Below are 27,929 nucleotides of genomic sequence, written 5' to 3' on the forward strand. Positions count from 1 at the left end.
ACATCCGGTGGATCAGCACAACACCGAGATGAAGGACGACTAAGCGTCAAAAAAAGAAGTTGGCGCAATGCCTTGAAACCCTCGGCCTCGTACTCAGAATCCTGGACACCACCAGAGCTCAGTCAGGGCCCCGCAGGTCACCCCGTTGGCTTGAACCTCGTTATATACAAAATAAGAACAAAGTAAAATGCTGAGATGTTTTGCTTTAACTTATGTTTTGGAACGATTACTCACCGATTAAGGAGTTCACCAAAGTACTTGCGCACTCTAATGAACTCGCCCGCTGGACCGCTATTTTTTTTTGGAAGAAAAATATGCAGACAAAACACGTTAGCATCTTTTCATGTCAAGTTGGTAAGTAGTAAGCATGGAGATTAGCAGCAGATTTTTGCACACAAGAACAAGAGCAGGAGTGTTTTTTTAGGCTTCTAGATATTTCTTGCTGTCAGTCTATTGCAAATGACAAATAAAAAGTTAGATCTTGCTCAACATTAAGTGCATGAGGTTGGTAGCATTAGCCATTCACTCGTTTTCTTGAATCCGTAAGAGTTGAAAATATGGAGCGCCTCTTTAAAAAAGAAAAAGGCGAAAATATGTTCAGGTTAGCTTATGACACCGAAAGAGAGGTATTTGAGCTGGCTTTAACATGCTGGTGGTCTTTACATTCGTTACTTACCTGGCGTAAACATAGGCTGGCCTAAAGGAAGGGAAATACAAATAAACAGACGCGTATGCCCTTGAAATAATTTTTCCTACGCCAATACAGGTGACATCATCATCTATTTGTGATGCAAGCATTCTCACCCACTGTGAGAGAATTTATTAGAGCAAAATAACCACTGCGGTAAAAAAAAAGGTGTGATTCAGAGGGCGATTCTGTAGAATACATGTGATTTTTTTTAAAATCACCCCCTGAAGTCCAACTTTTTTCTCATAGTGGCTAAGAATGCTTGCATCACAAATAGGAGATGATGTCATCTATATTGGCGTAGAAAAATATTTCAAGGGCATACGCGTCTGTTTATTCGTATTTCCCTTCCTTTAGGTCTGTCTACGTTTACGCCAGGTAAGTAACGAATGTAAAGACCACCAGCATGTTAAAGCCAGCTCAAATGTGTCCCGTTCGGCATCGTAAGCTAACTTGAACATATTTTCGCCTTTTTCTTTTTTAAAGAGGCGCTCCATATTTTCAACTCTTACGGATTCAAGAAAACGAGTGAATGGCTAATGCTACCAACCTCATGCACTTAATGTTGAGCAAGATCTAACTTTTTATTTGTCATTTGCAATAGACTGACAGCAAGAAATATCTAGAAGCCTAAAAAAACACTCCTGCTCTTGTTCTTGTGTGCAAAAATCTGCTGCTAATCTCCATGCTTACTACTTACCAACTTGACATGAAAAGATGCTAACGTGTTTTGTCTGCATATTTTTCTTCCAAAAAAAAATAGCGGTCCAGCGGGCGAGTTCATTAGAGTGCGCAAGTACTTTGGTGAACTCCTTAATCGGTGAGTAATCGTTCCAAAACATAAGTTAAAGCAAAACATCTCAGCATTTTACTTTGTTCTTATTTTGTATATAACGAGGTTCAAGCCAACGGGGTGACCTGCGGGGCCCTGACTGAGCTCTGGTGGTGTCCAGGATTCTGAGTACGAGGCCGAGGGTTTCAAGGCATTGCGCCAACTTCTTTTTTTGACGCTTAGTCGTCCTTCATCTCGGTGTTGTGCTGATCCACCGGATGTCGTATAAGTGAGATGTTCCCAACTTCGTACTGTGTTTTTAGTTAGTTTTTTTTTCTCGTTGGGTCCGTTTTTTTTGCGTGTTTGTTTTTGCAGGTACGTACTTTTATATTTCTTTCTTTCTTTCTTTTTTTATTACAGCAGATTTTGAAGCACAAGAACAAGATGTGGAGCACCGATGGACTTTCCTGGATAGGCATTTAGGATTTACCGACTGGAATTATATAGATACTTAATATTTACCTTCAATAAATAAATAAATAAATATAAACATTATATCCAAGCGTGTATTATCCTTGTACTTGCCTATTTACAAAATATAGATATGATTTTAAAGCTATAAAAGAACACAGACATATACTAGTAATAAAACAGCTTGTCATCTTCTTAATGTCTCTAATTGAGATTTAGACAAATTTGGAAATGTTTAGATGAAGAGAAATTAGTTTTCCAAGTAGATTGTTATTCAGGCATCTTACCTATAGTTGTCTAAATGTCTCAAAGAGACAAGCTGTTTGCATTACAGTGGCAGGATTGTTATGACTATTGTAATTGTTATTTCTGTGGTTATTAGTGCTTGTTTTCTTGCTTTTATCAGACCTTTGGAAAGCGGCTAGACGTATGAATTTTGTATTTTTATTCCTGTACATGTACTCAGGTTTATTAAAAGCATGCGCAGAGGTAAGGTTCCAGAGAACATTATATATATAGTATATATTAACCTCACCAAGGATTGAATACTAGTCAAAAAGAAATACTCAAGCTGTTTTTATTTTATAAAAGAAACTTTGATCTTTTTAACAATCTAAAGTTGTCCTTCCTTTACTGGTAATTTTATTCCTATTTTTTTTTTAACAATATATATATATATATATTATTGTTTATTTGCCTTTTATAAATACATTAAAAATATAAATTTAATAATTTGAAGATTATCAGGTTCACAGTGAGCATAACTTGTGGGGGGTTTTTTGCTGCTCATTCCTATAGACCAGTATTCGTTTAAACAAAGCATATAAGAAAAAAGAAACTCAAGACACAAACGTCAATTTATAATACTACGCTTTATATAATGGTGTCCGACATGTAACCGGTGCAGATGCTCTTAATGAATCTAGCACGATATAGTATAAATTGATGGACGTGTTTTGATATTAATCGGTATCTCTTTTCATTTTGCTTTTATTGTGACATATTCAAAAAAAATATTCTCGAAAAGAAATTATACATTATCAATAAAAGAAGCCTTTAAGAAAATGCTGATGATTGCTTTAAAGGTAAAAGATAGTAATTGATTCGAATAAGTCTGTATCATTTATAGACATGTACATTTTGGTATAGATATAGTGTGTGAGGATTGTGGAGAAAGAGAGGTTATGCGACTACAAAGTATTATAAACGCATATTCTGTAAAAAGTCCTCAGTTGGCAATAGTACATTTTTCAACTTGTCTTTTCTATACAACTATCTCTCATGATAATGGTTTTCTTTTTCTTTTTACTTGCTGTTATTATTGGTTGGAGCATCTAGTAGAGCCAAAAGAAGTCAAAGTTCGAATCTTAAAAAAGATAAACGTAAAGCTAAAGGAAGAAAAAAATTAAACGCATATTCTTTATTGGTTCTTTGCAAAAGCTGCAAACAAGAGAGTCACAATACATTGAGATTTCACAAATGATCTCCGTAATATCATATCCATGGAAACGATGTTCATAAACAGTTACTTATTGGTACCATCTCATAATTCAATACCTAAGGCCGTTTACAAACATACCTTTTGGTACTTGGTGTGCAAATTTGTCAACGACAGAAATTATCAAAGAACACTAATATACCACCGAATCTTGTGCAATCCTTGGATACCTATAGACCCTCAATTACAAATTCTGTATAGAATCAAACCTCATAAAAAGTGCCTGGATGTTCAGGAAGGGCTTGGCGAGACTAAAGAATAACCGATATGGAGTGACAGGAATTTTGTGAAAGATTCGAAGAAACGGGAGAGGTAAGGGGGATTTGTAGATGTTACAATAGACGTGTACAATACCTCAAAGACGTGCAGCAATTTTCAAGCGAAAAATTTAGAATCTGCTAATCACACTCGTAGTTACAATGTACTGGCCTGTAAAACATGTAATACATTGTGGCAGTGATATATTAATGCTGCAAAAATACTATGACAATTGCTTTATCAAATTGGAGAGGAACTCATTAACCAACGGCTTTCCAAAAATCTGATGAAAGCAAGCAAACAAGCAACAGTCATCACAGAAATAACAATAACAGTAACAATAACAACTCCATCACTGTAACGTAAACAATTAATCTCTTTGAGACAGTTATATAATTACAAGTAAATATCTAAACACCAATGTCTACTTTCAAGAACTAATTTCTCTTTATCTAAATTTCATTCTCGGTTTGTCCACAAAAGGTAAACATACTGTCTACAATTACATTTTGATTTATCTAAAACATTTCCTCAATTTGTTTCGGTCTCAAGTAGAAACACTGTATTCAGTCCAAAGTTATATATATTATTTTACTGTTTATCTCAATTGAAAACACATACAATTAGCCACTGCGTACAATATATGCCAGAACCAGTTGTTGACCTGATATTCGATTATTGTTATTATTTTAAAAATATATGTATATATACGTTAAATTTGGATTCGATACTTTTACAGTCCATATAGCTTTAAGTGAGTGCCTGTAAGAGAAGAAATGGAAAAAATACGTTTTATCACGTGGTATCATAATTCAACTCTATTTTTTTTTTAAAAAAAAGAAGTATAAGTTTTACTAAAAAGATGTTAGTAATTTTCAAAGGTTCTAGCTAATTCTTTGAGACAGTGTAGTTAAATTGCCGTTTTGCCTTTGACGTTTATATTATTAGTATTATTAGCAGCAGCATTAAAACTAATAATAATAATAATTTTTCTCTTTTCTGCAAAGTGTGACAATTTTTTTTATATTGTCCTAACCTGGTGAGCTGTCCGACTCTTTTACTCCCGAATAAGTCCTATCCTAACTCCTTTTTTTTTCATTGTTCCTATTATGCTAATTTTAATCACACGTATATGTAGAAAGAGAGAAAGAGTGTGTGCGTATGTGCTTATGAGAGAGACTTTTATATTATATAATTATAATTATATATGCAAGTGTTTAGGACGATGCTATTGTACAATATAATAGTAATAATAGTAATATTTTTAAAGGATCACGCAATAATAGCAGCAGCAAAAGTAATAGTAATAGTAATAGTAGTAGTAGTAGTAGTAGTAGTAGTAGTAGTAGTAGAATACATTTACATTTAAAGAGCAAAAAGTAGTTAAACATGGGTGTGCAACAATAGACTGTATAAAATGACGTAGTTATCGTTTATCATGTATATAGATATATAAATATTCTTGTTCTGTAATACAGGCACAGAATACATGTACAACGCCAAGCCAGACTGGTGTGTTGGTCATCGTGAACGCCGACAGCCTGTCCTTTGTTTCTTGTTTTGGGAAGAATGATGTCAACTAATGGGGTATAGACTGCCTGACAGCCCAAGTGCATCAAGGTACATTTGACTAAATATATATATATTATGTATGTATGTATGTATGTATGTATGTATGTATGTAGGTGTACATGCATGTATATTTATGTGTATAAATAAGTATATGAATATGCAGGCCGAGGATTGAATTGATCTAGAATATGAGCGAATGAACGAAAGAAAGAAGGGACAAATGAGCGAATGAATCAGCTCAGTTCAGAGTTCCGTTTTTCCATTCGCACACCTTAATAAAAAAAATGATTAAAAATAACAATAATATATATAAATTAAAAAGTATATAAAGGAGAGTCCTTTCAGAATCACAGAAAAATTTACAAAAGTTTACATATCCGTATTCTCTCTTTCTTTTAAACAACACAAAATCAATAATGTTCTCTTCTCACTCTACTACCGGTGGTACCCTCAGCGTCACAGTCAGTAAGTACCAACATTAGACATATATTATATATCAAAATTAATTAATTTCTTTTTTTTTTCATTATTACTATAGTCGAAGCTCGTGAACTCCATGGTGAGGACTTGGTCGGCAAGAACGACCCTTATGTCGAGCTCTGGTTGAACGAAGACTACAAGCAGCGCACTAGCGAGCTTTCCAACACCAACGATCCCGTCTGGAACCAGACCTTCACTTTCCTCATCGACGAGGGATCCTCCATCCACAAGCTCTACCTCAAGGTCCTCGACAAGGATACCTTTGGCTCTGACAAGATTGGTGAGGCCAGAGTTGATTTCCGCCAGGCCCTCGAAGGCCAGCCCATTGATACCTGGGTCAAGTTGCCCGCTAAGCTCGGTCTTTCCAGCCACGGTGAAGTCCACCTTTACATCCAGTTCTCCCCCAACTAAATTTGTCTTGTAAAAAAAAAAAGGTCAAACATCTAACTACAAGAAGAGGAAAAAGGGAATTAGGAATCTTTGCTTTAGCTTTTTTTTTTCTATTCCTTTTTCGTTTTTGATTTCTTATACTTTGATCACATATCTACAAACATATACATATATACACACAAACACCTCTTCTTCTTTTGCATATCCCCTCTATATAGCTGCTATATATATATATTCTAAAAAAATAAGCCGTGTCTACCTGTAATGGTGACAGAAATAAGCGGTTCAATTTGTTCTAATAAACAGTAAATAAACATTTTATATGTACATATAATTTATGGTATTGGAAGTGAGAGTGCGTAGAGGTGTGTCTATTGATGACCCCTTTCTTTTTTTTTTAATTTAACTTTGTGCTTTGTATAAAGGACAACCAAAGAACAACATGAAACTAAGATGGTGTTCTAGCTATATAATATAAACAACAGAAGTTTCAGTTATGAACTCGATACAATTGCTGTTCTGAATATATATATATATATATATGTATGTATGTAATGTGTATGTAGATAGAATTACAATAATCATTATGAAAGTATATTAATGTGCCTGTCGGCTAATCTCCGGGTAATGTAAGCGAGAAATTTATTCTCGTACACAATTGTATAACCTTCATTTTATTTTATTTTGTCGTTTTGTACCCCAAGCTTCACTTTCCTCTTCCTCCCCCAACTTTTGACCTCCTTCTTGTACTTTCTATTGCGTTGTTTATATAGATATATGTAGAATAACCTCTTTTATTCGATTTTGCTTTTTGTTTTGCTTTAATTTTTTTAACCAATGTTGAACGGGCTACCTAATCGTGGTTATTTTTTTGATCTGTGAAAAATGTCATACTTGTAAATGAAATGGAATTGAAGATAACGATGAACAGATATGCATGGTAGAAGTAGTAAACTTTTTTTGCTGATTGATGTGTTGGCTACAGTGCTGTTTCAGCTGCTGCAATAACTATCGCGATCGTTTTACACATTCTCTCTGACATCAAAATTTGTTGAGGATCTTGATGTTTTTGAGCAAGTCATAACGAGAATATACTTCAACCTTATGACCAATATCCTCTACCAATTCTTGTATCGACTTATTCAAAGATATGAATAGCCTAATGTTGTCAGGATTGGTCGTCAGTCCAGAATGGTCAATTACTACAAGGCGAATTTGTCGAGCGGATTTTGTGATCTTGGTAATTAAGTCTTGTGTATTACCAGAGTAATCGTCGAAAGTATAAGGTAGAGTTGTTACATCCCGGTCCGCAATTAGATCGTTAGCAGACGTGTTAAAAGACACAAATACAGCTTCACATAAGAGTTTCGACTTCATCTTGTAGATTTGCAGATTTACTAGCTTCTTTTTGGTTGTGTCAGGTTCATTTGTATTTGATTTTAGTACGAAACCAACAGTACATTTGGTGTCCATTGACGATTTGACCAGTGATCTATATTCCTGAATATCGGAAAGATCATCCCAAGTAAAATCTAATCAAGATAAGAAGAACATTTTTAATAAAATAAAAAAGATAGATACTTTCCTGGTATTAAGTCTGTAATTTCTTTGACATTGAGCAATTGGCCACGTTTTCTTTTTTTTTTATTAGATTACTTTCGAATAGTCGCACCCCATGAGCCATCTTTTGACATCCAGGTGGAAAGGTCATCTGATGCGACAATATCATCTGGAATATAAGCTGAAACGAGGTCATGGACATCAGTTTCAGTAAGAAAGTACTCTTCCGTTATGCCTGGAATGGGGGTGGAAGACATAATATTGGCCACAAGTTCAGGAACTGCTGATCGTGATGGTGGTATGAAAATATTAAAGAATTCACTACTGTTTCTATCGTCGCATTGTTGTTCTTGTTTGGTATCTTGTGGGAGACGCTGGTATCTCAAAGGCTCAATGTTCACTCTCTTTGTTGACATGGCTGAGGCATTCGGGATTGTTTATGGGTTAGTATCTCAATAATGGGGAAAGTAGATGCTGTGAGAGTGTTATTCATTAAAGAGACCCAATAATTGGTGTGGACAGACTAAAAGTTCAAGAAAAGGGCAAAAAAGGGAAAAATTAATTAAAACTTTCGCCCAATCACATGACTTTAAATTTTGCTTTTTTTTTGAAAGAGAAGGAAACATATAGATTTATTGAAACAAGTATTTAAAATATGTATTACAAGCCGTGCTTATATTATGGGCTTCTGTGACCAGATTTGTACCAAGAACAAGAGCAAAAAAAAATGAAATAGAATTAGGGGATGACCTTGTAGACAGTAGTCTGCACTGCACAAGTGATCATGATTCTTGATCATTCAAAAGAAAATAAAAATATCAAAAAAGAAAAAAGAAGGTATGATTAATTTTATTTGAATTTTATTTTAGAATACAAAAGAGAGAGAGAGAATGCAAAGGTAATAAAATAAGATTCTCAAAAGTGAGAGGTGAGGAGGGGGGTCAATATATTGATATGTTTGAAGGAAGAAGAATTGAAATAATACTATTATACTTCTTCTTTCTTCTACTACTTTAATTTTTTTTTAAAAAAAAAGAATTGTTTTATCATTTAGTTATATATTGTATTATATAAAGAAGACAGAAAACAGAAATAAAGACAAGAACAAATAAACAGAAAGAGGTAGAAAGGTAAACAAAGATTATCTGATAATAATAATAATATTTTAAAGAAAGAAAGAAAAAAGACAGTAGAGAATGTATAAAATCCCTTTCGCTCTGTTCCCCCCACCCTCTTTACTAGGATTTGCTTTTTACTTTGGTAGGTTGGTAATTTTCCACTGGCATATCTGAAATAAAAGAATAGATTGAAACATAGCAAGTTTTAAAAAAAAAAGCCCATTTTTTGTTTTTGTTTTTTAGTTTTGAAACATTGAAATAACTCACATTGCCAGTTTTCTATACACTCCAGCAGCCAGTTCTCTATTGCTAAATCCTTATCAACATTGAGAGGTCTTGGGGTAATCAAGATATCAGCATCCTCCATCCTGCGCGCAACCTTTGCTCCACCTTGCGTGATCAAAGTCTCTGCCAGGGGTCGGTCCACAACCTGCAGCGAGAATATAAACACCTGAAGATTGGATGGGAAAAGAGGTTCACGCTTCCTAGATGCTTTGGCACGTGGGAAATACTCGATCGCCTCATAGTTTTCTTCCTTTTGATAGGCTCCATGTTCTGCACTATCCCTCAACCTAACAGCCATATTATTATTACTATTATTATTACTATTATATATAATTACTTGCCAGTTTGGAGTAAGTAACCAAGCGTGAAAGGCTATACCAAGAGTAACCGTCTGGGTTCGTCTCTTTTCTCCAACTACAGAACATTTATATAAATGTTAGCAATACTAATAACTAGACACATACACACACAAACGTCTCCCTTCTCTCTCTTCTTTTCTTTCTGTGTCCTACCAATCACATGTGTAGTGTGTTCGCTTACACTAAAATCAGAAATAATAAATCATTATCACCCAAAAATCTTTCTTTCTTTCTTTCTATTTGCCTTTCAAATGTGTGTGTATAATGATAATACTGGGAACTTACCGGCCTTCGACCTCGAATCTACCCAACCGGCGCACAATCTCCTTCAATTGAGTCTTCTCTGTTTCCGTCACATTAGTAAAAACTATATATTGGGGTTGCTCGGATAGGGATGCCAGGATCTGTTGGCCTCCCACACTAAGACGTGGTCCAAGTGAACGGCGCTTTCGTCGGAGTAGACCACCTGAAGTTGCGGGTAAGGACATCCGTTCAGGTCTCGGCGCGTCAATGTCTCCAATATAAAAATCGGCCTTGATCTGTGCCTTGATTTCCTGCCCCCGCTCATTCTTGAGCCTTGCGAGCTCTAGGCGGCGCGGATCAGACAGATTGGCTGTCGAGGCATCCTGGTTCTCCTTGTTGGAGCTTTGTTTGTGGTTAAGTAATCTTCTTCTTTTGTAATCCGGCCCTTTCTCGGCATTTCTTTCTTCTGCTGCTGTGGCTGCTTCTTCTTCTTCTCGCTCTCGTTCTCGTTCTTCCTCTTCTTCTTTTTGCAAAAGTGCAGCCAGCTCTGGGTCCGGGCCAGTCAAGGGTCTTGAGTTGTTTCTAGCAAGTCGTTCGTCAAGATTGGATACCATGTGATAAGCTGGCATGGTCCGTCGTTTGTTGGGTTGTTCTCCTATAGATCCTATTGTTTACTGTTGAGCGTTTCCATCATCTCAATATATATATATATATACATTTCTTTCTAATCTAGAGCCTCTTGCATATAGAAATTTAAAGAAAAAAAAAGAAAACCTTGTGAATCTGATTCCTCCATAATCAATGCACGCACTCTGCCAGGTTCCATAGATTTCCGTCGTTTGACACCACCAGTCAGCAAAATATTGTTAATACCCTCCACCGGAAAATCTTTTTCAGGCATCCGGCACTGATTCTGTCTGCACCTATCAAAACGAAACAAAATAATAATAATAATAGTAATAATTTATATAACAATTGAAACGATGAAAAGTGTCAGATCCATGAATTTTTCTCTTGTTTTTATTATTATTATTATTATTATTGTGGTCTCTAACCTTGTGATCCATGCCAGATTTACAATAAAGATATTTCTTGCTCTTGCTTTGCGCAAAATATTAGTAGATCCATTTTTGAAGATTAGATGAGTGATGGAATCTACAATTTGAAATTAGATTAAGAAAAATAAAAGAAAAAAAGAGAGAGAGATAAGAGGACAGCATATTATATATGTATAGACACAGCAAATACAAACTAAGAGTAATAATACTGTTTTAAGAAATATATATACATATATATGTATATATATATATAGACAAAACAGACAGACAGTGGTAGAGATAGATAGAGAGGTTATCAAGTTTTATATTACCAGAAAAAGTTTTTCGTGTCTAAGGAATCTTAGAGAATGAGTCCATCCAACTGTTCTCGCTTTTGATGTCTGGCATTCCATACCTTTGCTCCCAAATTTTCTACTCGACGTTCCATGCTTTCAGTGACATCGTCTCCATCGTCCGTCCTACATTTATATTATATTAATTGAACATTTGTATATTTTTTTGTTATATGAGTTGTGATTCATATATAAAAGAAAATAATAATCAAAAAGAGCAAAAAGAAAAGAAAAAAGCTTATAAGATACATGCAAGTATAATATATCTAGCAACAATTATTCGACCTTATTATTATATAAAAAAGAAAGAAACAGACAATAATTATATATATATATATAATTATTGCTATTGTTATTTGTTTACCTGGCGTCAACGTATGCTATCACGCCTGACAAGATTGTATGATCGTTTGGTGTTGTGCTTTGGGGTGTATGTGATGTTTGAGGTGTATGAGGCGTGTGTGATGTATGTGGTGATTGTGATGTGTGTGGTAATTGCGGTGTGTGTGGAGTGTGTGGTATTGGTGAAGAGATGCTTGGTACGAGTGGTAGAGAGTTGGTGTTTTGGATTGGTCTCACGAAATTGCTCATTGAAGACTGTGTAGATCTCGATCGACTGAGACGAGGTGTATCAAGTGCATGTGTGTGCCGTCTATTTGGAGGGGTGAAAGAATGACGAGTGGGCTCGCTAGCAAGAGAGAGTCGACTTTTCGTATTTCTAGTATTCTTGGTGGGATTCATGAGTGAATTCTACAATGGCCAAAATGAATGTAACAGTCTTTTTTTCTTTTATTTTTTTAATTGTAATTTTTTTTTATTTATTTTTTTGGTAATGAAATATTCTATATATATATATATATATATATATATGAAATAGACAGAGAAAGAAAAGCAAAAAAAATCAAGACAGACCTTTCTTTTTCCTCCCTTTTCCTTCATTTCCTATCTATACACTAGACGTTATAATCTACAGTAAAGAAGTGCTTTTGTGTCTTTATATATCGACCTACTATATAGCCCATCTTCTATCTCGTTGGCACCGTTATCATTGACATTGTCATTGTAATTGTCATTTTGGTTAATACTATTTTTATATATGTATATTTAATGCGCCTACATTAACAGGTATAAAACACCCTTTTAGGATCAAAAATGACATATAATTATAAGCAATACATCTTTCCCTTTCATTTTCTTTTATTTATAAAACGTTTTTTAAAAGAACATTATTGATTTGTTCTTCTTTTTGCGTGTTGATATAATTCATTCAGTTGTATATATATATATATATATATGTGTATGTATGTATGTATTTTACTCCTTGTGTTGTACTTGCTTTGTACTCAAATTATCCCTTTTTCGTCCAGCAACGCGACACACACCCCCTCAAGAATCACAGTTGGAAAGCTCTCTTTTTTGTATATATTTATATATATAATATAATATAAATATATGCGTGTAGTTTTTTTTTCTTTATTTTTATTTTATTTTTTATTTTTTGAATAAAGGATTTGGTGGATAGGGTAAAATTTTGAATTGTGACTTCCCCGCTTCTAGAGTAATTATTTTCCAAGTTTCTCAAATTTGTACTCATTAAACTTTTTGACTTTGTCATTGTTCTTGTTTCAAGAGTGAAAATTGTATTGGTGATATATTGTACTTCTTTTCTCTCAATCTTTAGTTTGTTTAGTATGTAAAATTGTTATCATCTTCCTCTCGATACACAAAAAAAATATAGAAAGTATGTAAATTAACAATCCTCGCCTGATACTTCTTTTCTGATCCTCTTTATATCAGCCTTGCCCTTTTCAGCCCACTCAGCCTTGACTTGGATGGTCCACTTATCATCTTCTTGATCCATCAATAGGTTATTCAGAATAATGCAAACTCGGATCCACTCATTGACCAACTTTGCATCATCCATATTCTTGACTTTGACCGGAATTTCATTGAGAGAAGAAAAGCGCTCCTTAAGGATCCCAAACGCATGATTGATCTTGAGACACATGATCGAAATGTAGGAGTTGAATACCTCGTCGGATTTGGGTAGCCTTTCCTGTCCTGGTTCTTTGGTCTTAACAGGAACCAGATACTCGAGGGGTTTATATCCACCACGGCTGGCCAGCACATACTCATCTCCAAAGAAGAATCTTTTGGGAAACCGGCCCAGCTCACAATCCGAAAAGATACGCAGGTCAGGCGAGTTCCCAAGTTCGACAGGTTGAGCAAAGTACCGGATCCTCATCTTGTGGTCGCAGATTCCGATGCTGTTCACATAGTACTTGGAGTCAGGCCCACTGAATCGCTCTGGCTTCCAGGATTGCACATGTGCAAGTTGAAAGGTACAGCCGCCCAGAAAACCGACAAGGTCTGGGAATCCAAGTGGTTTCTTATTTTCTTTTATGATTTCCTGTTTCTCATGTTCTCTTGGCCAGTGAACAAATTCCTTTTCCAAGGATAGAATTACATTAAAGAATCGATTGGTGAAGTTATTTACAGATCCCTCTAATCAAACACCATACCATACAATCAATTAATGTTATGTTGTGTTATGTTACGTACAAGCTTACAATATATATGTATATATCGACTCTTAAAGTCTTTACTTACTTCCAACTCCCCATAAGTTGGACAGTGCGTTTAATGATAAAGTGTTACTATTTGCTTGTAATCGTCTGAGAACAACGGCAATCTGAAGTCTCGTGTCAGTTTGCATCGACTTTGCTGTTGATCTGTACAGAAAATGGTCTTTCACGAGGTCGTGGATCTTGTAAAACGATGCTTTACTCATTCTAAACTCTTCTAGAAATCCTTCTTCATCCAAATCAAGTAAATGATCAAGACTCTCTTCTTTTGTCATGAATTTCGGAGCATCGTTTTTTCCCTTGTGTAAATATCTCGAGCTTTCGATCTTTGCCTTCATGTCATTGTAAACGTCAATTTCGCCCGCCAGGTATATTTCGTAGATACTTGCAACGTCTTTGTAATAGCTGACCATGTCTTCGTCATTAATAATTTCTGACATTCGCAACAATAATCTGATATCTTCGGTCATTGCAGATGTTGTATCGATGAATTGTTGCTCTAAAGCTGCAATTACTTGTTTCCTTTCTGATACTCGTGGCATGGTTTATTTATTATAGTATAGTAATGTTTTTTTTTTATGCTTTTTTCTTTTCTTTTGGAAAGTAAAAATTTAATGGTAGCTTATTATGCAACAGCCAATATATCAGTTAAAAAATAAAATAAAATAAAAATAAAATAAAAAGAAGCACACAAATACGCAAACACGCTCTGCAAGAGAAACAACACCAGTTTAACACTCCGAAAGTTGATAAGATTGGTAAAGAGGACCTTGGGGATAAAGTACGTTGACAGGTAAACTTGCACTACACAAATACAAAACCAGTCACAACCATGTATGCTACTTGTACTATTGGGTGGAGAAACATTGATGCGTTTACTTTGAGAAAGTTAAAAAAGCCAGGAGAAATAAAAATTAAAAAATTAAAAAAAAAAAAAATAGGTGGTGGGTTGAAATCTGTAAAGTTTGTAACAATTCTTGTATTGAAGGTCAGTAAGAATATTTACTAAAGAAATAGTGTAAACAATTTGATATGTAAAATCGCTTTTAAGATTATCCTTCATAATCTACTAAATCATATATATATATATACATTTGTTTGTTTTACTTGTTCCTTACTATTACTCTTATACAAAAACCTATTATTCGCTAGGCTTATTATTCTCTATATCAAAAAATATAAGAAATAGCCATATAAACAATTGATCCTCCCCTAGTGGTCTATAGATAATATTAACTTGTTTAAGAGAAGGCGTTCTCAAGACAAAAGATGTGCACTTGAGATCGTTAGCTTGAACCAAATAATATATTTATATAAAATGTGAGAATAGAGAGAAAGAAATGTTAATATGGCGTGATATTGCGTATACCTTTCACAGCAGAAAAAAAAAACAACAATTGAAACACAAAATCCATCAAACGTTATGTCAAATACACCCACAAGCATTATATGAAAAAAACCGTGTTTTGGTTCTTCTTCTTTAGCTCAATTGACCTCTTTTCTTCTAATTACTACGAATGTGTCTGTAATAATTATTTTTCAAAAGTGATAACCTTTTTATGATAATCATATCTACCACGTACTAAAAGGTGTCTTTAAATAAACACACATTGATTGATTGACGCCTATCGTCTATCTCTTTCAACCAAACAAAAGAAAACAAAATTTCACTTCACTTCTTTTCCTCAGTCATTTTTTTATGCCATTTGATACATGATTTATTTTTTGTATTTTAGATAGACCTAACAAAAAAAAAATAGCACAAAAACTCAAAAAATATAAAGCATTGCGGTTCTTTTTCTTTTTTCAAACATGTAAAAATCTGCGAAAAGATTCCTTCATATCTTTTCCTTCTTCTTTTTTTTTAAAAAAAGGAAGAAATAATAATAAAAGAAAACAATTCCAACAAACAATCAAGATGTTCCCATGTTTCACTTTAAAAATAAATGAATTTTTTTAAAGCTTCTGGACCTTAAGACCATCCTTGAAGAAGGTGAAGTAAGGGGTGACACCATCCTCGCGGTAGTTCAAAAGAGCGACCATACCATCGGGGTTCATGCTCTCACCGACGTAGAACTCGTAGTCCTTGAAGTTGGCAACGATACCCTTGACGAAGGCAAGAATCTTCTTCTCGAAAACGGGGATACGCTCGGGGTTGGTCTCGGCAAGGTGGGCCTTGATGGCCTTCATATAACCCTTGAGGTAGGTCATGTAGGACTTCTTGTCGAAGGAGGTCTCGGTGAGACGGTTGTTGTAGATAACGTTGTTGACGGTCTTGACACCATCCTCAGCCTCATCCTCAGCACCATCCTCAGCAGAGGGGTTGGCACCAATATCGACATCAGCACCCTCCTTGATCTGGATCATCTTGCAGTCGACTTCGTAAGCAATGTCATCGATCTCCTTGATCTCCTATTAACATCAAGTATCATATAAAAGACAGAGCGGATTAGAAAGTGTACAAAAAAAAAGCAAAATTCATAATGAAATACAATGAATTGTAATCTAGAGTTGGTTGATGCATATTTGCATATATATATTATGAAATAATAGTAAAAGTAATAATAAAAAGAGAAAGGGTTAACATACGTAGACATCAGAGAACATCTCATCGCCTGCATAATAGTATAGTAAATATTATTATGGTGTGGTGGATCGATTTTGGTAGAAATATATAGGTATATACAAAAGTAAGGATTTCTTGATGAGTTTTTGGGCAAAATGTGTATCTCGTTTTCATCCATTGCTTACCGGTAATGATATCAGTGTACAAAAGCATGGTTGATAGTTAATGGATGGATTGATCGATTGTGCAGATGGCTTCCAAGAGAAAGAGAAAGACACTGCCCGGAATCCTGAGTTTTTTACCTCTGATGGCGGTCATTCAATTCTCGATGTCATCAAACTTGTATCATGAATTTGAGTTTCTTGGTTTGATAAAGTCGGGCGTTTGTGCTATGGTTAAGAAAGAAAAAAAAGACAAAACCTATTTGTATTTATATATATATATATCTGTTCTTCTTCTATTACTTTTTTTTTAGTTTCTTTCTTGCCCTAGTCTGAGTGCTTATAGTAAACCAGGGAAATTCTATACAATTTGATTCTCTCATAAAATATAAAAATGTAAAATATAAATGCTTTGTGCGGGGTGCATAAATAAAGGGTCTTTTTTTTTTCTTGTGATAAATTAATGCGTGTGGCTTGATCTGTGTATATATATTATATTTTAGAAAAAATCAATGCATTTAAACGCTTTATCATATATATATCATCCGTTCTTTTAAAGAAATCTATCAATATAGCCAAAGATCAAGTACATATGTATATTCATACATATAAAAGCTATTCTGTAACCCACCAATCCCGCTAATTCAATCTACCCACATGCAACCTTTATCCCACTTTTTTTTTGGTGTACTTTTCAGGTCCGGGATTATCAAGCCACTATGAAGTCTATAATGTCCATCGCTTGACCAAGTCAACATCAAATCTATCTGTCTACACACAATATTTCAAGTCAAGGCCAAGATAATATTTTATTGATACACTATACGATGGATATTTATGTGTGTTTGTGTGTGTATGTAGATAATGATAATGATAAATTAGTCATATACATATTTGTAAACTCTTTTCTTTTTAAAGAAAACAAAACAAGTAATTAGATCACTGTTATAGCTAGACACTATAATACACGCTTTAAAATATTGACTATTGTGTACGATCTAAACAAGTTAAAATTTTCTGCTTTTATTATATGAATTACATGTGTGAATTGTGTGCGCCACACTTTACTTGTGACTCAACAAATGACAAGAAACCTTGGCCATGTGGATACACCTAAACAATACAAGCATTATATATATATATATATATAAGTATGATACTATTTTGCTTATTCTTTTAAAAACAAAAATGGCTAATGTATTTGGAGCATGTTCTTTATTTTATTTTTATTTTTTTAAAAAAAAAATAAAGAGTGAAAAGGGAAATGTAAAGTTAAATTTCTTTGATTAATTTGGTGTAATAATGTCTTGGTTTCCTGGTTTCCTTTTCTTTGTATTCGGTATCTTTCGGCTCAGAATTATCGGATCTTGCACAGCTAACAACGAGAATAAAGAGAGATAAAGATAAAAGGCCGGCAGTTTTTTTTCTGGAAAGAGTAAAATCCTACAGCGGGTAACCCGGGCGCACTGAAAAGCACACGCTTGATGTAGTGTGGGCTAGATCCTCTTCATTAATTATCTAATTAACCAAAGAGGACGGTTGTGACTGGGCCTGGAGCTTGATATCTCTATTACTTTCTTGCTTTTCTGTATACATGATTTCTTTGATAAATGAAAGGCTTTATGACGCTTATTTTAAAATATATATATATGCATTTGATGATATCATACACAATATACTTTACAAAAGAAAATAAGAAATGAATGCTTGACTTGCTTTTAATGGCACTAAATTACCGTAATGATAATGTCTTTGTTTTATTTATATGATTCTGTCGTTTTGGATTATTCAAAGATTAATGGTTGGCGTAGTTTTTTGACGTGCCAACATAGTAGTAATAGTGATAGTAATCAGGAATTATTATTATTGGGGTAAATATTTAATTTTGATTATTAACAAATAAAGGTTCAAGAAATATCTTGTTAACAATATAGGTATATATTAGCTACTTTGTACTGCTTTAATATAACCCTTTTCTTTAACTAGATAGTTTATATATTGATCCAAATAGTGGTATTACCAAAAAAAAAACTTTTTTTTTCTTATTGGCATGTGTCTATGATGCCATGGAAACAAATATATGCATATGCATACGCAAACACAAACTCACACTCGCACACACATACACAGGTCTATTTATATATATATATATATCTTATAGGCAACAATTAGGTTCGCTAGTAAGCCGATTGACCGATACTTTCTTTTTTATTTAAAAAAAAAACCCATATCCTTGGTATTCTTATAGTGTTACTTGGTCTGTAAGAGACAGAAATATATGATCTCTAATTGAGAATAAAAAGGGAACCAATGTAGTACTAGGTTTTTAAGAGAACAATGGAAAATACACGTGTGAATCATAGATATCTATAGCCTGCACATGTCTTCCACCTAAATTCACATCCAAAAAAGAGAAAGAAAAAGACCTTAGAGTTTTTTTTTTCTCTTTTGGTTGTTGCAAACCAATAATAGTCAATCGATAACCGATAATAGATGATAAAAAAATATTTGCATGTATTTTGTATATTGTGTAAATAGATAAGTTATATGTATATGTATATATGTAGGTGGTTAAAATGACAGTTTAATAAATAGATAAAAAAATAAATGTATATATACGTAAAGAAGGGAAAAGGTGATTTCATTAGATGAATAGAGCTCAATTTGTGGTTGAGGTTCGATGTTAGGTAGGTGTTAGGTGTTAAGATGGCAGAATATAAATAAGGAAATGTTGTGTTTGTTTGATTGTTTCATTTTTTTTTAGTTTTTTGTTGTTGTTGTTGTTGCTGCTGGTTGGTGGTAAAGAAGACTATTTATATAGAGGAATGAGGCTGAAAAAAGGATTTCATCTGGTGTCTTGAGAATTGGGTGCCATCGACGGGTTGGTGGTATTGTTGTTGTTATTTGTAGCTGTAGTTGTCGTGGTTGTTGTGGAAACGGCAGCAGGAAGAAACTGGATAGGTGCAGGAAGAGGTCCGATAGGAGCTTTTGATTTCTCATTTCCTACCCGTTGCCAATGATAAAGCTGATGTGTGGGAGATGGTGGGCAAGTGGTCTTGTTGGGATAGCTCAAAAGACTGCGTGGGATAGGGAAAATTCCGGTCATACGCTTGGCAACCCAGAAGATGATATTGAGCGGCAATAACACAAGGCTGACAAAAATACCGTGCGAAGAACGCTGGTCTTGTTCGATCCGATAACAGATAAAGTCATCAAACTCACGCACTTTGGAGTTTATTGACTCGAAGCATTCTTCGGACCACTGTCGCATAGCAGATTCTTTTCTTTCGAAGCGTCGGATTGATTTGGCCAGCTGGTGGATAGTAGGATTTATTTCCTTGGTAACCTTACAAACCAAAACCAAAAAAAAAGTTATTATTATTTTGTTGTTATGGTTATTGATCATTGATTGATTTGGTAAGAAATAAGATTCTATATGTTTTTATATACGTATATAGATCTTTTTTATTTTTGTTTTACCTGGCCTAAATCTTTTTTGGTAACAAAGGCTCGTCTCAGCCCAAAGAGCTCTTCTTCCATCAAATTGAGTTTCTTTTGGAGAGCATCAACATGGCTTTCGGTAACTTGGATTTCGCTCTGCAGATAGACAGTGCGTTCCTTGAGAAGGTTCATGACGTGAGAAAGTGGCTTTATGGAGGCAGCAAGGACGAATACGGCAACATTAAAGGAGTTGATGTATCGCTCGTAGTGGTGCAAGAAGTAGCGGCTGTACTGTAGTGTGTAGCCGGCAATAGCAGGTGAAACAAGCACCCAGATCAGTCCGAGAAGCTCATGACGGTGAAGCTCATCGGCAATAGCAGCTCTTCGTTCTGCTTCTGCGGGATTTGGGGAGCTGTGAACTGCATTTTCGTGAATCATACGACGTGATCTTGCTCCTTCATAATAACTCCAGGGGACTAATCATTTATTTGATTTAATATACATAAAATATATACATATATTTCTAGAAGGTTACCTGTTACCCATGAATAAACATAGTAGAGTATCAAAAGGATCATAATAAAATCACTCCAGATCTCGGCAGTACCTCCAAGAAAGGCTCCAAGGGCAGGTGCAATGGCCAGTAAGATTGGCCAAGAAACACCCACTGGGAACTTTGGAGGACCTGGAGATGGTTCTGGTTGTTTGGATAAGGGAATGTGTCGATTGGGAGAGTGTCGGTATGGTCGACGTGAGGGTGGTGGCGGCATAAACCGATGCATGGAAGCATCGGCTTCATTTTCTGACAGACTCATAATAATTAAAGAAGTTAAAGAAGAAGTAAAGTAAAGGAAGGTGAAACGATTAAACGGGTAGAAAAGAAATAAAGAAAAGAAGAAATAATAGTGGTGTGTAAAGTAAAGTTATATCTTATTTTGTCAGCTGAAGATTACACAGTCAAGAACAAGACTAAAATTTCTTCATTTTTATCCTTTTATTTTATTTTACTTTAGTATATAATATATATATATATATACTGTTTTTGCATGGGAAATTAATTGTAATATAAAAATATATATTATATGTATAGAATTAAATAATTAATTAATTAACCAAATATAAGCTATAAATTTCCCTCCTCTCCCTCTCCCTCTCCATTTCTTCCTTTGATCTGTGCGTCATTTGGGCCTAATTCAGGACTTGTAACCATCTAATTGATACGGTAATCCAATCAACAGAATAAGTGTTTCAAATAATAATAATGCAATAAAGTAAACTGCATTTGTATGTATATTATGTATAACAGCATGAACAAAAGGTCACAGCAATCAAGTCAGTCTCACAATAACTTGGATTTTTGTTTTGTTTTGTTTGATCCACCGATTGAGATCGATTAATTACTTGATTGTTGTGCTCAAAGAAAAATATTCTGTCTGCCACATGTATTTTGAATAATATTTTCTCCTAATATTTCATTAGTCTTGACTTTAGACCATAGCAATTCAACAAAAACTATATATATATATAATAATGATATTAGAATTTAATGAGTAATGTGACAAGTAGGCATTGCTTTTATATTTATATGATATTCATTCAATTAGCCTTTTCCCTTCTTTTTGGAACATCAGTTATTTGTGGATTTGTAGCGTTGTCCACACAATATTTATACAAAGTATGAGATCATTTAATACCATTTTTCGCAAATGACACCAATTAATGGTAACATGGTTGTCTCCATCTTTTTTTCTTCTCTTTGAGCAATTACTGCTTTACCAGATAATCCCTCTCTTTTGGATCTACCAAAAAACAAACAAAAAAGACCTCCTTCATAAATGAAATAACAATAAAAATAATAAAAAGGCATAGTCTTTATCTCTATTTTTGTTTTCATTCGATAATCTTATGGGTACGAACATTACAAAATAAAAGGCTTCAAAAAGCACATGATATATATGTTGCTTTTATCCTAAAGAGTAACCCAGATATTCGGTGCGATCAGATTGCATCGTTTTATCCCAATTTACTCATTACTTATTACCAAACCAAACCAAACCAAACATTCCTCATCCTTAACCCCCCTGTAAGTATTTTTTTTCCACAATTTTGAGCTATTTAGATAGCTCCAATGATCCCACCCTATATCTTGTTAGCAAGATTAGCAAGTTCTTTTCACTTTTCCAAATAGATAGAATTAATATTATTTGTTCGAGTCCGTTTTCTTTTTTATATTTATTGGTTTTGGGTAGACTTTCATTTGTCATTGACCGAAAGAGCAAAAGAAAAGAACTCTGGACTAGTGTTGAAGGGCCAGGAGCCCTCCTCTCTTACTATCTCTCTCTTTCTCCTTTTCCTACTCTAGAAACAACTACAAATCAAGACATATTATTTGCAAAACAAAGGCTGGCTATTTCTCATGGCTATCATTCTTTCTCCCTGATAACTCTAATCATTCCATTGGTACTAGCTACTTTAGAAAATATGAATTCATTTGATCCACCGGTTAATTTATACTGTCCTGGCTCCTTCCAGTAATTCACGTTATCCAGGTACCATCTAACCCTGCTTTCCTTATATATACATCTGTATGTATGTGTGTGCGTGCGTGTGTGTGTGTGTTTTTTTTTTTAACATTTATTAATCTCTAATGTTGAAATTGGGATTGACACAAATGCATTCGCAATAAAAATGACGACATTACAACAACTTGAGGTTGTTTGTTTTTTAAATCTAAATATTTATATATCGGCTAAAGAAATCTTTTCTCAGGTTAGAATATGTATTCCTCAATAACCTTTGAATCAATCGTTTAATGAATGCCTCCAGCTCTTGTCTTTTAAAGGTTATACGTTGTAGTTAATACGTGAACTCTCTTTTCTCTCTCTATTTAAATAAAAGTGTCGTGTAAGTTTAAGAGAGCGAAAGAGAGGGATAGAGAGAGAAAGGTTCAAAGAAGTATGTCTATATATATATATGTGTGTGTGTGTGTGTGTAAATAAGAAAGAGAGAGAGAGAGAATAATTTAGGAAATTTCGAGTCTATCTGATTACATATTATTATAAAATTTGGCTGTACAATTAAAAATCATTAGTAGGTTAATTAACCAAAATATACTACATCTTCTTTTCTCACTCTTCACTATTTAAGTACATATTCTCTTTGATCAGTGTGTCATTTGAACCTAAAATTCAGCACTTGTAGAACAGTTTAAATTGGCACAATAATCCAATTAATTAATTATACAAAATATAGAATAATTGTTTCAAAATAAAAAATAATAATAATTAAGATAAATTTATATAGCATGAACAAAAGGTCACAATCGAAACAGATTTCATGATATAGTGTTATTATTTTTAAACCATTTTTCTTTTGTACATACAAATGGGTGACGCATTCAAGATTATATTATATATATATATATATATATAAACATTCAACAATACGACAACAATGATAATTATGATAATAATAAAGGGTAATGTAGTCATGGCAACAAATTATAATTTTATAAAAATTTTAAAAAAAAAGACAATTGTGACTTTGAGCCACTACTACAAAACAGTGTTCTTTTGTCATTAATATTTTGAACCAATAAGACAAGAAGTGTAGAACAGTAACACCAAGAGGTTCTGCCTTTCTTTTCCCTTTTTTCCTTTTTTTTTTCCTTTACCAGAATTGCATTAAAAGTCCGTATTTTTTATCTATTTATTATTTTGTATTTTTTATATTATATTTTTTACGCACCAGTGTATGCTTTTGAAATCCAACCAAAAAAAGTAAAGGATTGGTTTAGGCAATTAAGTCCAACTCTCGACTTCTTTTCAACCATCTTTCTTCCTCTGTCTTTTCCTCTCTCATTTCTTACAACTTAATAATTATTATATTTTAATACTCTCGCCTCTCCCTTTACCTCTCCCTCTATTTCAATTTTTATTTATATACTTATACTTATAACTCTACTGCTACTGCTACTGCTACTGCTACATCTATTTCTTCTAACTCTACCTCCCTCCTTTTATATATATATATATATATTTCTTAACCTCTTTAATATTCCCTCGATACACAAATAAAAGCCCAAGTCTTTTATTTTAATCGGTCTTTTGTTCTGCCTTATGGAATCCGATCTCTCTCTCGTTAAACCATCCTCTCCTCGCCTCATCCCTCATGCCAACCACAGTCGCTACTTAAACTACGGTGTTAGCCACGGAATAATGAGCCACGGTGGTATAGGTAGTGGTATAGGTAGCCATAGTAGCAACGGAAGCCATGGTTCACCTCAGTCAATCAAAGACTTTGGCGGTCGTTCTCCACGTCCGCCATTCGGACGCATGCCATCCCACACGAATGCTGGATTCCAAGAAGCCGACATTAGCGATTCCCCTGCAGATCTCTCTTTACGCAAACAAGCTTCAACCTCCTCTTTACAGTTTAACCACCACCCGGGCTATTGCAACTCTCAGCCTGATCTGCTCAACAAGAACCCTATATCACCAGCTCTTTCTTTTTCGATCCCGTCTCCTCCTCTTCCTATCACTTCGGCGACTTCTCTTCTGCCACCACCACCACCTCTTCTTCTTGTCCATGATCTAGATATCACCGAGAACCAAGACGATACAAAAATGCTCCAATTAGAACCCGACGATCTGGCTCGGTTTCGCAAATGGGTTATTGGTTTTTGTGTTGTAAATTTTGATCTCGAGATCGGACAAGGTAATTTTAGCGTATATTTGTACATTATGTATATATATATATATATATATATTTATATTTATATATTTTAATTGATCTGTTTTTATTCTTATTTTTCTTAATAGCACTAGACTATGTTTATCCACCTATGGAACTATCTCCTGATGAAGAGAAGAACATGTATGTTAAAGGATCAAATACTTATAAAGTGTGTTGGTATATTAACTTTAATTTTTTGATTTGATTTGATTTGATTTGATTTGGTTTTTTTTTTGTAATTAGATGTTTTTCTGCATTTCCAGATTCAAACGTGTTTGAAGTCGGGGATCAAGTATACAGTGTTCGAGTACGAGCAAGCAATTCAGGATTTGCAGTATCTGGTAAAAACAAACACACACACAAAAGAGAGAGAGAGAGAGAGAGATCTACACAATAAGATTACTATTTATTCAAGTAAAGTTGTTCTGTAAACTGATTCAATTTTTGTACTATTGTTGTTTGTTCTTGTTTCTTTCTTTCTTTCTTTCCCTAGGCCCGACCACAAACGCCGGGTTTCTCTATGGATATGTGTTTTTTCGTCAAAAGAAAGACCCTTCGATTCGCCGTGGATATTTTCAAGTAAGAATAATTATAAATGCATACGCATCTACATATGCATGTGCATACGTGTTTATTCTTATGCTTATGTTTATGTTTATGTCTATCAATTTTTTGTACATGTTAGAAATCTATCGTTCTTCTTTCTCAGCATCCCTGGACCGGTCTATTTTCCCGCTTGATCGGCATCCTCGGACCAGCCTATTTTGAGTCAGGACAGCCCATGCTCGAAGCAGCATGCATGAACATTGCTAATTGGTAAGATACAAATAGAGATATGATATATAGTGTGTGTATATGGACCTTGTTATTAATCATTTTTATTTTATTTTAAAATATATAATATAAATATAAAGGCTTTCACCTGTCGAAGGCCAAGTATTTGATCTGCCATTCCTTGGTAATCTGCTTCAAGTAGAATTACACCAACCATTTAAACCACAGCTATTGGAAACAACTCCATTTGATATGAATAAACTGCAGCCTGACCTGCAGGTAATATATAAGATGAATTGAAAAGTGGATAGAGCTGTTGTAACTGACTTTAATTTGTTCAAATATGTGTGTGTGTATAGATTATGGCTTCTTTACCTATACGAGGCCTTTACAACCATTTCAAAGACATTCTTCCTGATCTGTGGTTATTGTGGGAATTGATGTTATTAGCCGAACCCCTGGTCGTATTTGCACCGGATCCAACTGTCTGCAGTGAAGCAGTCGTTTCTCTTGTCGACTTGATTAATCCTGTAAGTTATATAATAATTTATAATTACACATTACACATTACAAATTATAAATTATAAAAATGATAAACGACAATAATTCGTCATTCAATCCGATTCAATCTATGTCTTCCAACCGTTTCAATCATTTATTACACGTGTTTTTTTTTCTGGGTGACTAACTATTATTTTAAACAATACAATAGATACCATATTGTGGAGATTATCGACCATATTTTACAATCCAAGACACAGATTTCAAATACTTTATTACTAAGAATAAGGTAAAAAGAAGTTCAAATATATATATATAAAAGATAAAAAGAAATGATTGGCTAACAAATAAGCTTTTTTTTGTTCGTTTCTAGCCAGCCTCTAATTTGATTCTGGGAGTAACCAATCCATATTTTCATACAGCTATTGAGCACTGGCCTCACATTGTTCGAGTGGGACGCCAACAGTTACGGTGAGTTTCCCAGAAAAAAAAAAGAGAGGAATATCGAGTTAATTATTACAATTATCATTAAAATATAAAAGAAGAAGAAAAAAAAGAAACTAATCGCGGAAAGGGGGGGATTTGGCGGATATTAGAAAACCAGATGGAACACCAATGACAGCACACAATAGTCCTCTCAATTCATCTAGAAAAGCCAAACCTGGCCTGTCATCCAAACCAAACACCACATTCGATTTTGTACAGGTAAATATATACATATATGGTTTATTATTATTATCGTTGTTATGTATGAACCACAGGATTTTATTCCTTGTGTCTCGATACTTTATGTCCAATTATTTATTTATTCGTTGTATTATTAATATTATCGTAACCACAACAAAAAATAGGGTGTCACTTCGAAACGAAAGGCAGTAATTGCCAAAGACCGCGATTTATTGAGAATGTTTGCAGAAGCAGAGCTACGGCAATATCCTCCAGGTAAGGTTACAAATCATAGTAATAAGAAAAGGAAGAGGAAGAAAAGAAAAGAAAAGAAAAGAAAAGCAAAAAAGAAAAAAAAAATGCTCTAAAAATAAGAAAGTTATACAAAGATGTTCTGAGTTCACACATGTTCCATAGATTGGGTGCTCAATAATATGTTGCGGCGACATTTTGTCGATCTGACGGAGAAGTTTCTCGTCCCACTCAACCGCTATTTTAGTACACTGATTCCTGTTGCTAGGCAAGTCTTTTTCTATTGTAATTTAATTTAATTTGATGTATAGTTTATTTATAAAGATATAGATACATAGACATGATTTGTAACTATGGGAACTATATAAATAACGATAATAATCGGGTTAAAATAACATCATCCTTTAGTCCCATGACGACTGAAGTAAGGCCTGCTCCACGTCTCAAGCCTTTCCAGACAGACCAGTTCATGAAGTCATTAAAAGAACATGGTCCTCAACTACCTTTTAAATCGACCTTCAAAACCCGCACTTCGACAACCGATCCTACCAAAGAACTCTATAGCCAATTCCTAAAGTGTGGCAATTTTGCAACCTGGTTACAGCACCGGACAACCGAGGCTCAGGTTGAGATCAACAAGCAATACTCCCCTTCATTTTGTTCATAGAAAAAGAAGAAGAAAAGAAGCTAAAAGCCAAAGCCAAAACCAAGACATCGATACATTCATACATACATGCATTCATACATTCGTACATTCATTCATTCATTCATTCATTCATATATATACGTACATACATACATATAAACCAAAAAAAGTATTCCAACAACACCAACCAATATATATATATATATATACACTCACACATACAGAGAAAAGATTTTAAAGAAAGAAAGAAAAGGGGGGGATTTTGATCTTTTTGGTCTGGTGGAAAGATTCATTTCTTATATCAATTGATGAACTGGTAAGGAACACGGACTTGTACATAATTAGTATTAATGATAGCAGTAGCAACAACAGTAGCAAATCCTAAAAGATTGTACCAAATTGTAGCAATAACAACAACAACAACAACAATATTAATAATAATAATAACACAGAGGGGCGATTTATGTGTTTCATTTTTGTGAATAACGAAAGAAAAAACCCCTGTCTCTAACATATATG

At 34.2% G+C, this 27,929-nt stretch overlaps 9 protein-coding genes across 9 annotated transcripts; 2 read left to right on the plus strand and 7 right to left on the minus strand.

Annotated features, from left to right (window-relative positions):
* Window positions 1-1,041: 1,041 nt before the first annotated feature.
* PHYBLDRAFT_141026 (hypothetical protein) lies at window positions 1,042-1,939 on the minus strand (the record flags this gene model as incomplete). The annotated part of the gene is made up of 4 exons (XM_018430506.1): window positions 1,042-1,193; window positions 1,389-1,500; window positions 1,584-1,771; window positions 1,879-1,939. 4 exons carry the CDS (start codon window positions 1,937-1,939, stop codon window positions 1,042-1,044), a joined length of 513 nt encoding a protein of 170 aa, XP_018297007.1.
* A 3,692-nt stretch (window positions 1,940-5,631) lies between these two features.
* PHYBLDRAFT_179767 (hypothetical protein) lies at window positions 5,632-6,466 on the plus strand. The gene is made up of 2 exons (XM_018438204.1): window positions 5,632-5,724; window positions 5,798-6,466. The coding sequence occupies exons 1-2, from the start codon at window positions 5,676-5,678 to the stop codon at window positions 6,148-6,150; spliced, it is 402 nt and encodes a 133-aa protein (XP_018297008.1). The 5' UTR covers window positions 5,632-5,675; the 3' UTR covers window positions 6,151-6,466.
* A 704-nt stretch (window positions 6,467-7,170) lies between these two features.
* On the minus strand, window positions 7,171-8,105 carry PHYBLDRAFT_164063 (hypothetical protein; the record flags this gene model as incomplete). The annotated part of the gene is made up of 2 exons (XM_018434925.1): window positions 7,171-7,661; window positions 7,802-8,105. The coding sequence occupies 2 exons, from the start codon at window positions 8,103-8,105 to the stop codon at window positions 7,171-7,173; spliced, it is 795 nt and encodes a 264-aa protein (XP_018297009.1).
* Window positions 8,106-8,927: 822 nt separating this feature from the next.
* On the minus strand, window positions 8,928-10,822 carry PHYBLDRAFT_164064 (hypothetical protein; the record flags this gene model as incomplete). Its single annotated transcript, XM_018434926.1, has 6 exons — window positions 8,928-8,977; window positions 9,075-9,506; window positions 9,605-9,633; window positions 9,737-10,358; window positions 10,469-10,617; window positions 10,773-10,822. The coding sequence occupies 6 exons, from the start codon at window positions 10,820-10,822 to the stop codon at window positions 8,928-8,930; spliced, it is 1,332 nt and encodes a 443-aa protein (XP_018297010.1).
* A 270-nt stretch (window positions 10,823-11,092) lies between these two features.
* PHYBLDRAFT_164065 (hypothetical protein) lies at window positions 11,093-11,825 on the minus strand (the record flags this gene model as incomplete). The annotated part of the gene is made up of 2 exons (XM_018434927.1): window positions 11,093-11,210; window positions 11,449-11,825. The coding sequence occupies 2 exons, from the start codon at window positions 11,823-11,825 to the stop codon at window positions 11,093-11,095; spliced, it is 495 nt and encodes a 164-aa protein (XP_018297011.1).
* A 1,009-nt stretch (window positions 11,826-12,834) lies between these two features.
* On the minus strand, window positions 12,835-14,211 carry PHYBLDRAFT_141029 (hypothetical protein; the record flags this gene model as incomplete). Its single annotated transcript, XM_018430507.1, has 2 exons — window positions 12,835-13,589; window positions 13,695-14,211. 2 exons carry the CDS (start codon window positions 14,209-14,211, stop codon window positions 12,835-12,837), a joined length of 1,272 nt encoding a protein of 423 aa, XP_018297012.1.
* A 1,147-nt stretch (window positions 14,212-15,358) lies between these two features.
* On the minus strand, window positions 15,359-16,492 carry PHYBLDRAFT_131007 (hypothetical protein). Its single transcript, XM_018429396.1, has 3 exons — window positions 16,421-16,492; window positions 16,259-16,284; window positions 15,359-16,081 (listed from the first exon to the last, which is right to left on the minus strand). Exons 1-3 carry the CDS (start codon window positions 16,446-16,448, stop codon window positions 15,626-15,628), a joined length of 510 nt encoding a protein of 169 aa, XP_018297013.1. The 5' UTR covers window positions 16,449-16,492; the 3' UTR covers window positions 15,359-15,625.
* A 2,467-nt stretch (window positions 16,493-18,959) lies between these two features.
* On the minus strand, window positions 18,960-20,662 carry PHYBLDRAFT_76958 (hypothetical protein). Its single transcript, XM_018443207.1, has 3 exons — window positions 20,373-20,662; window positions 19,877-20,313; window positions 18,960-19,742 (listed from the first exon to the last, which is right to left on the minus strand). The coding sequence occupies exons 1-3, from the start codon at window positions 20,650-20,652 to the stop codon at window positions 19,242-19,244; spliced, it is 1,218 nt and encodes a 405-aa protein (XP_018297014.1). The 5' UTR covers window positions 20,653-20,662; the 3' UTR covers window positions 18,960-19,241.
* Window positions 20,663-23,955: 3,293 nt separating this feature from the next.
* PHYBLDRAFT_141032 (hypothetical protein) lies at window positions 23,956-27,431 on the plus strand (the record flags this gene model as incomplete). Its single annotated transcript, XM_018430508.1, has 13 exons — window positions 23,956-24,553; window positions 24,658-24,712; window positions 24,815-24,912; window positions 25,065-25,150; window positions 25,257-25,387; window positions 25,486-25,624; window positions 25,705-25,875; window positions 26,058-26,135; window positions 26,220-26,317; window positions 26,443-26,551; window positions 26,698-26,788; window positions 26,930-26,981; window positions 27,173-27,431. The coding sequence occupies 13 exons, from the start codon at window positions 23,956-23,958 to the stop codon at window positions 27,429-27,431; spliced, it is 1,965 nt and encodes a 654-aa protein (XP_018297015.1).
* Window positions 27,432-27,929: the final 498 nt, after the last annotated feature.

Source organism: Phycomyces blakesleeanus (genome assembly GCF_001638985.1).
Source record: "Phycomyces blakesleeanus NRRL 1555(-) unplaced genomic scaffold PHYBLscaffold_3, whole genome shotgun sequence".
Classification (NCBI taxonomy): domain Eukaryota; kingdom Fungi; phylum Mucoromycota; class Mucoromycetes; order Mucorales; family Phycomycetaceae; genus Phycomyces; species Phycomyces blakesleeanus.

What these genes read in the sequence shown, in the direction of transcription:
- PHYBLDRAFT_179767 (XM_018438204.1), top strand. Translation starts at nt 5,676, where the DNA reads ATGTTCTCTTCTCACTCTACTACCGGTGGTACCCTCAGCGTCACAGTC. An exon ending in TACCCTCAGCGTCACAGTCA is followed by an intron (nt 5,725 to 5,797) that starts GTAAGTACCAAC and finishes TTATTACTATAG; the next exon opens with TCGAAGCTCGTGAACTCCAT.
- PHYBLDRAFT_131007 (XM_018429396.1), bottom strand. Translation starts at nt 16,448, where the DNA reads ATGCTTTTGTACACTGATATCATTACCG. An exon ending in GTACACTGATATCATTACCG is followed by an intron (nt 16,285 to 16,420) that starts GTAAGCAATGGA and finishes ACTATTATGCAG; the next exon opens with GCGATGAGATGTTCTCTGAT. An exon ending in AGATGTTCTCTGATGTCTAC is followed by an intron (nt 16,082 to 16,258) that starts GTATGTTAACCC and finishes TGATGTTAATAG; the next exon opens with GAGATCAAGGAGATCGATGA.
- PHYBLDRAFT_76958 (XM_018443207.1), bottom strand. Translation starts at nt 20,652, where the DNA reads ATGAGTCTGTCAGAAAATGAAGCCGATGCTTCCATGCATCGGTTTATG. An exon ending in TGTTTATTCATGGGTAACAG is followed by an intron (nt 20,314 to 20,372) that starts GTAACCTTCTAG and finishes ATAAATGATTAG; the next exon opens with TCCCCTGGAGTTATTATGAA. An exon ending in CCAAAAAAGATTTAGGCCAG is followed by an intron (nt 19,743 to 19,876) that starts GTAAAACAAAAA and finishes TTGGTTTGTAAG; the next exon opens with GTTACCAAGGAAATAAATCC.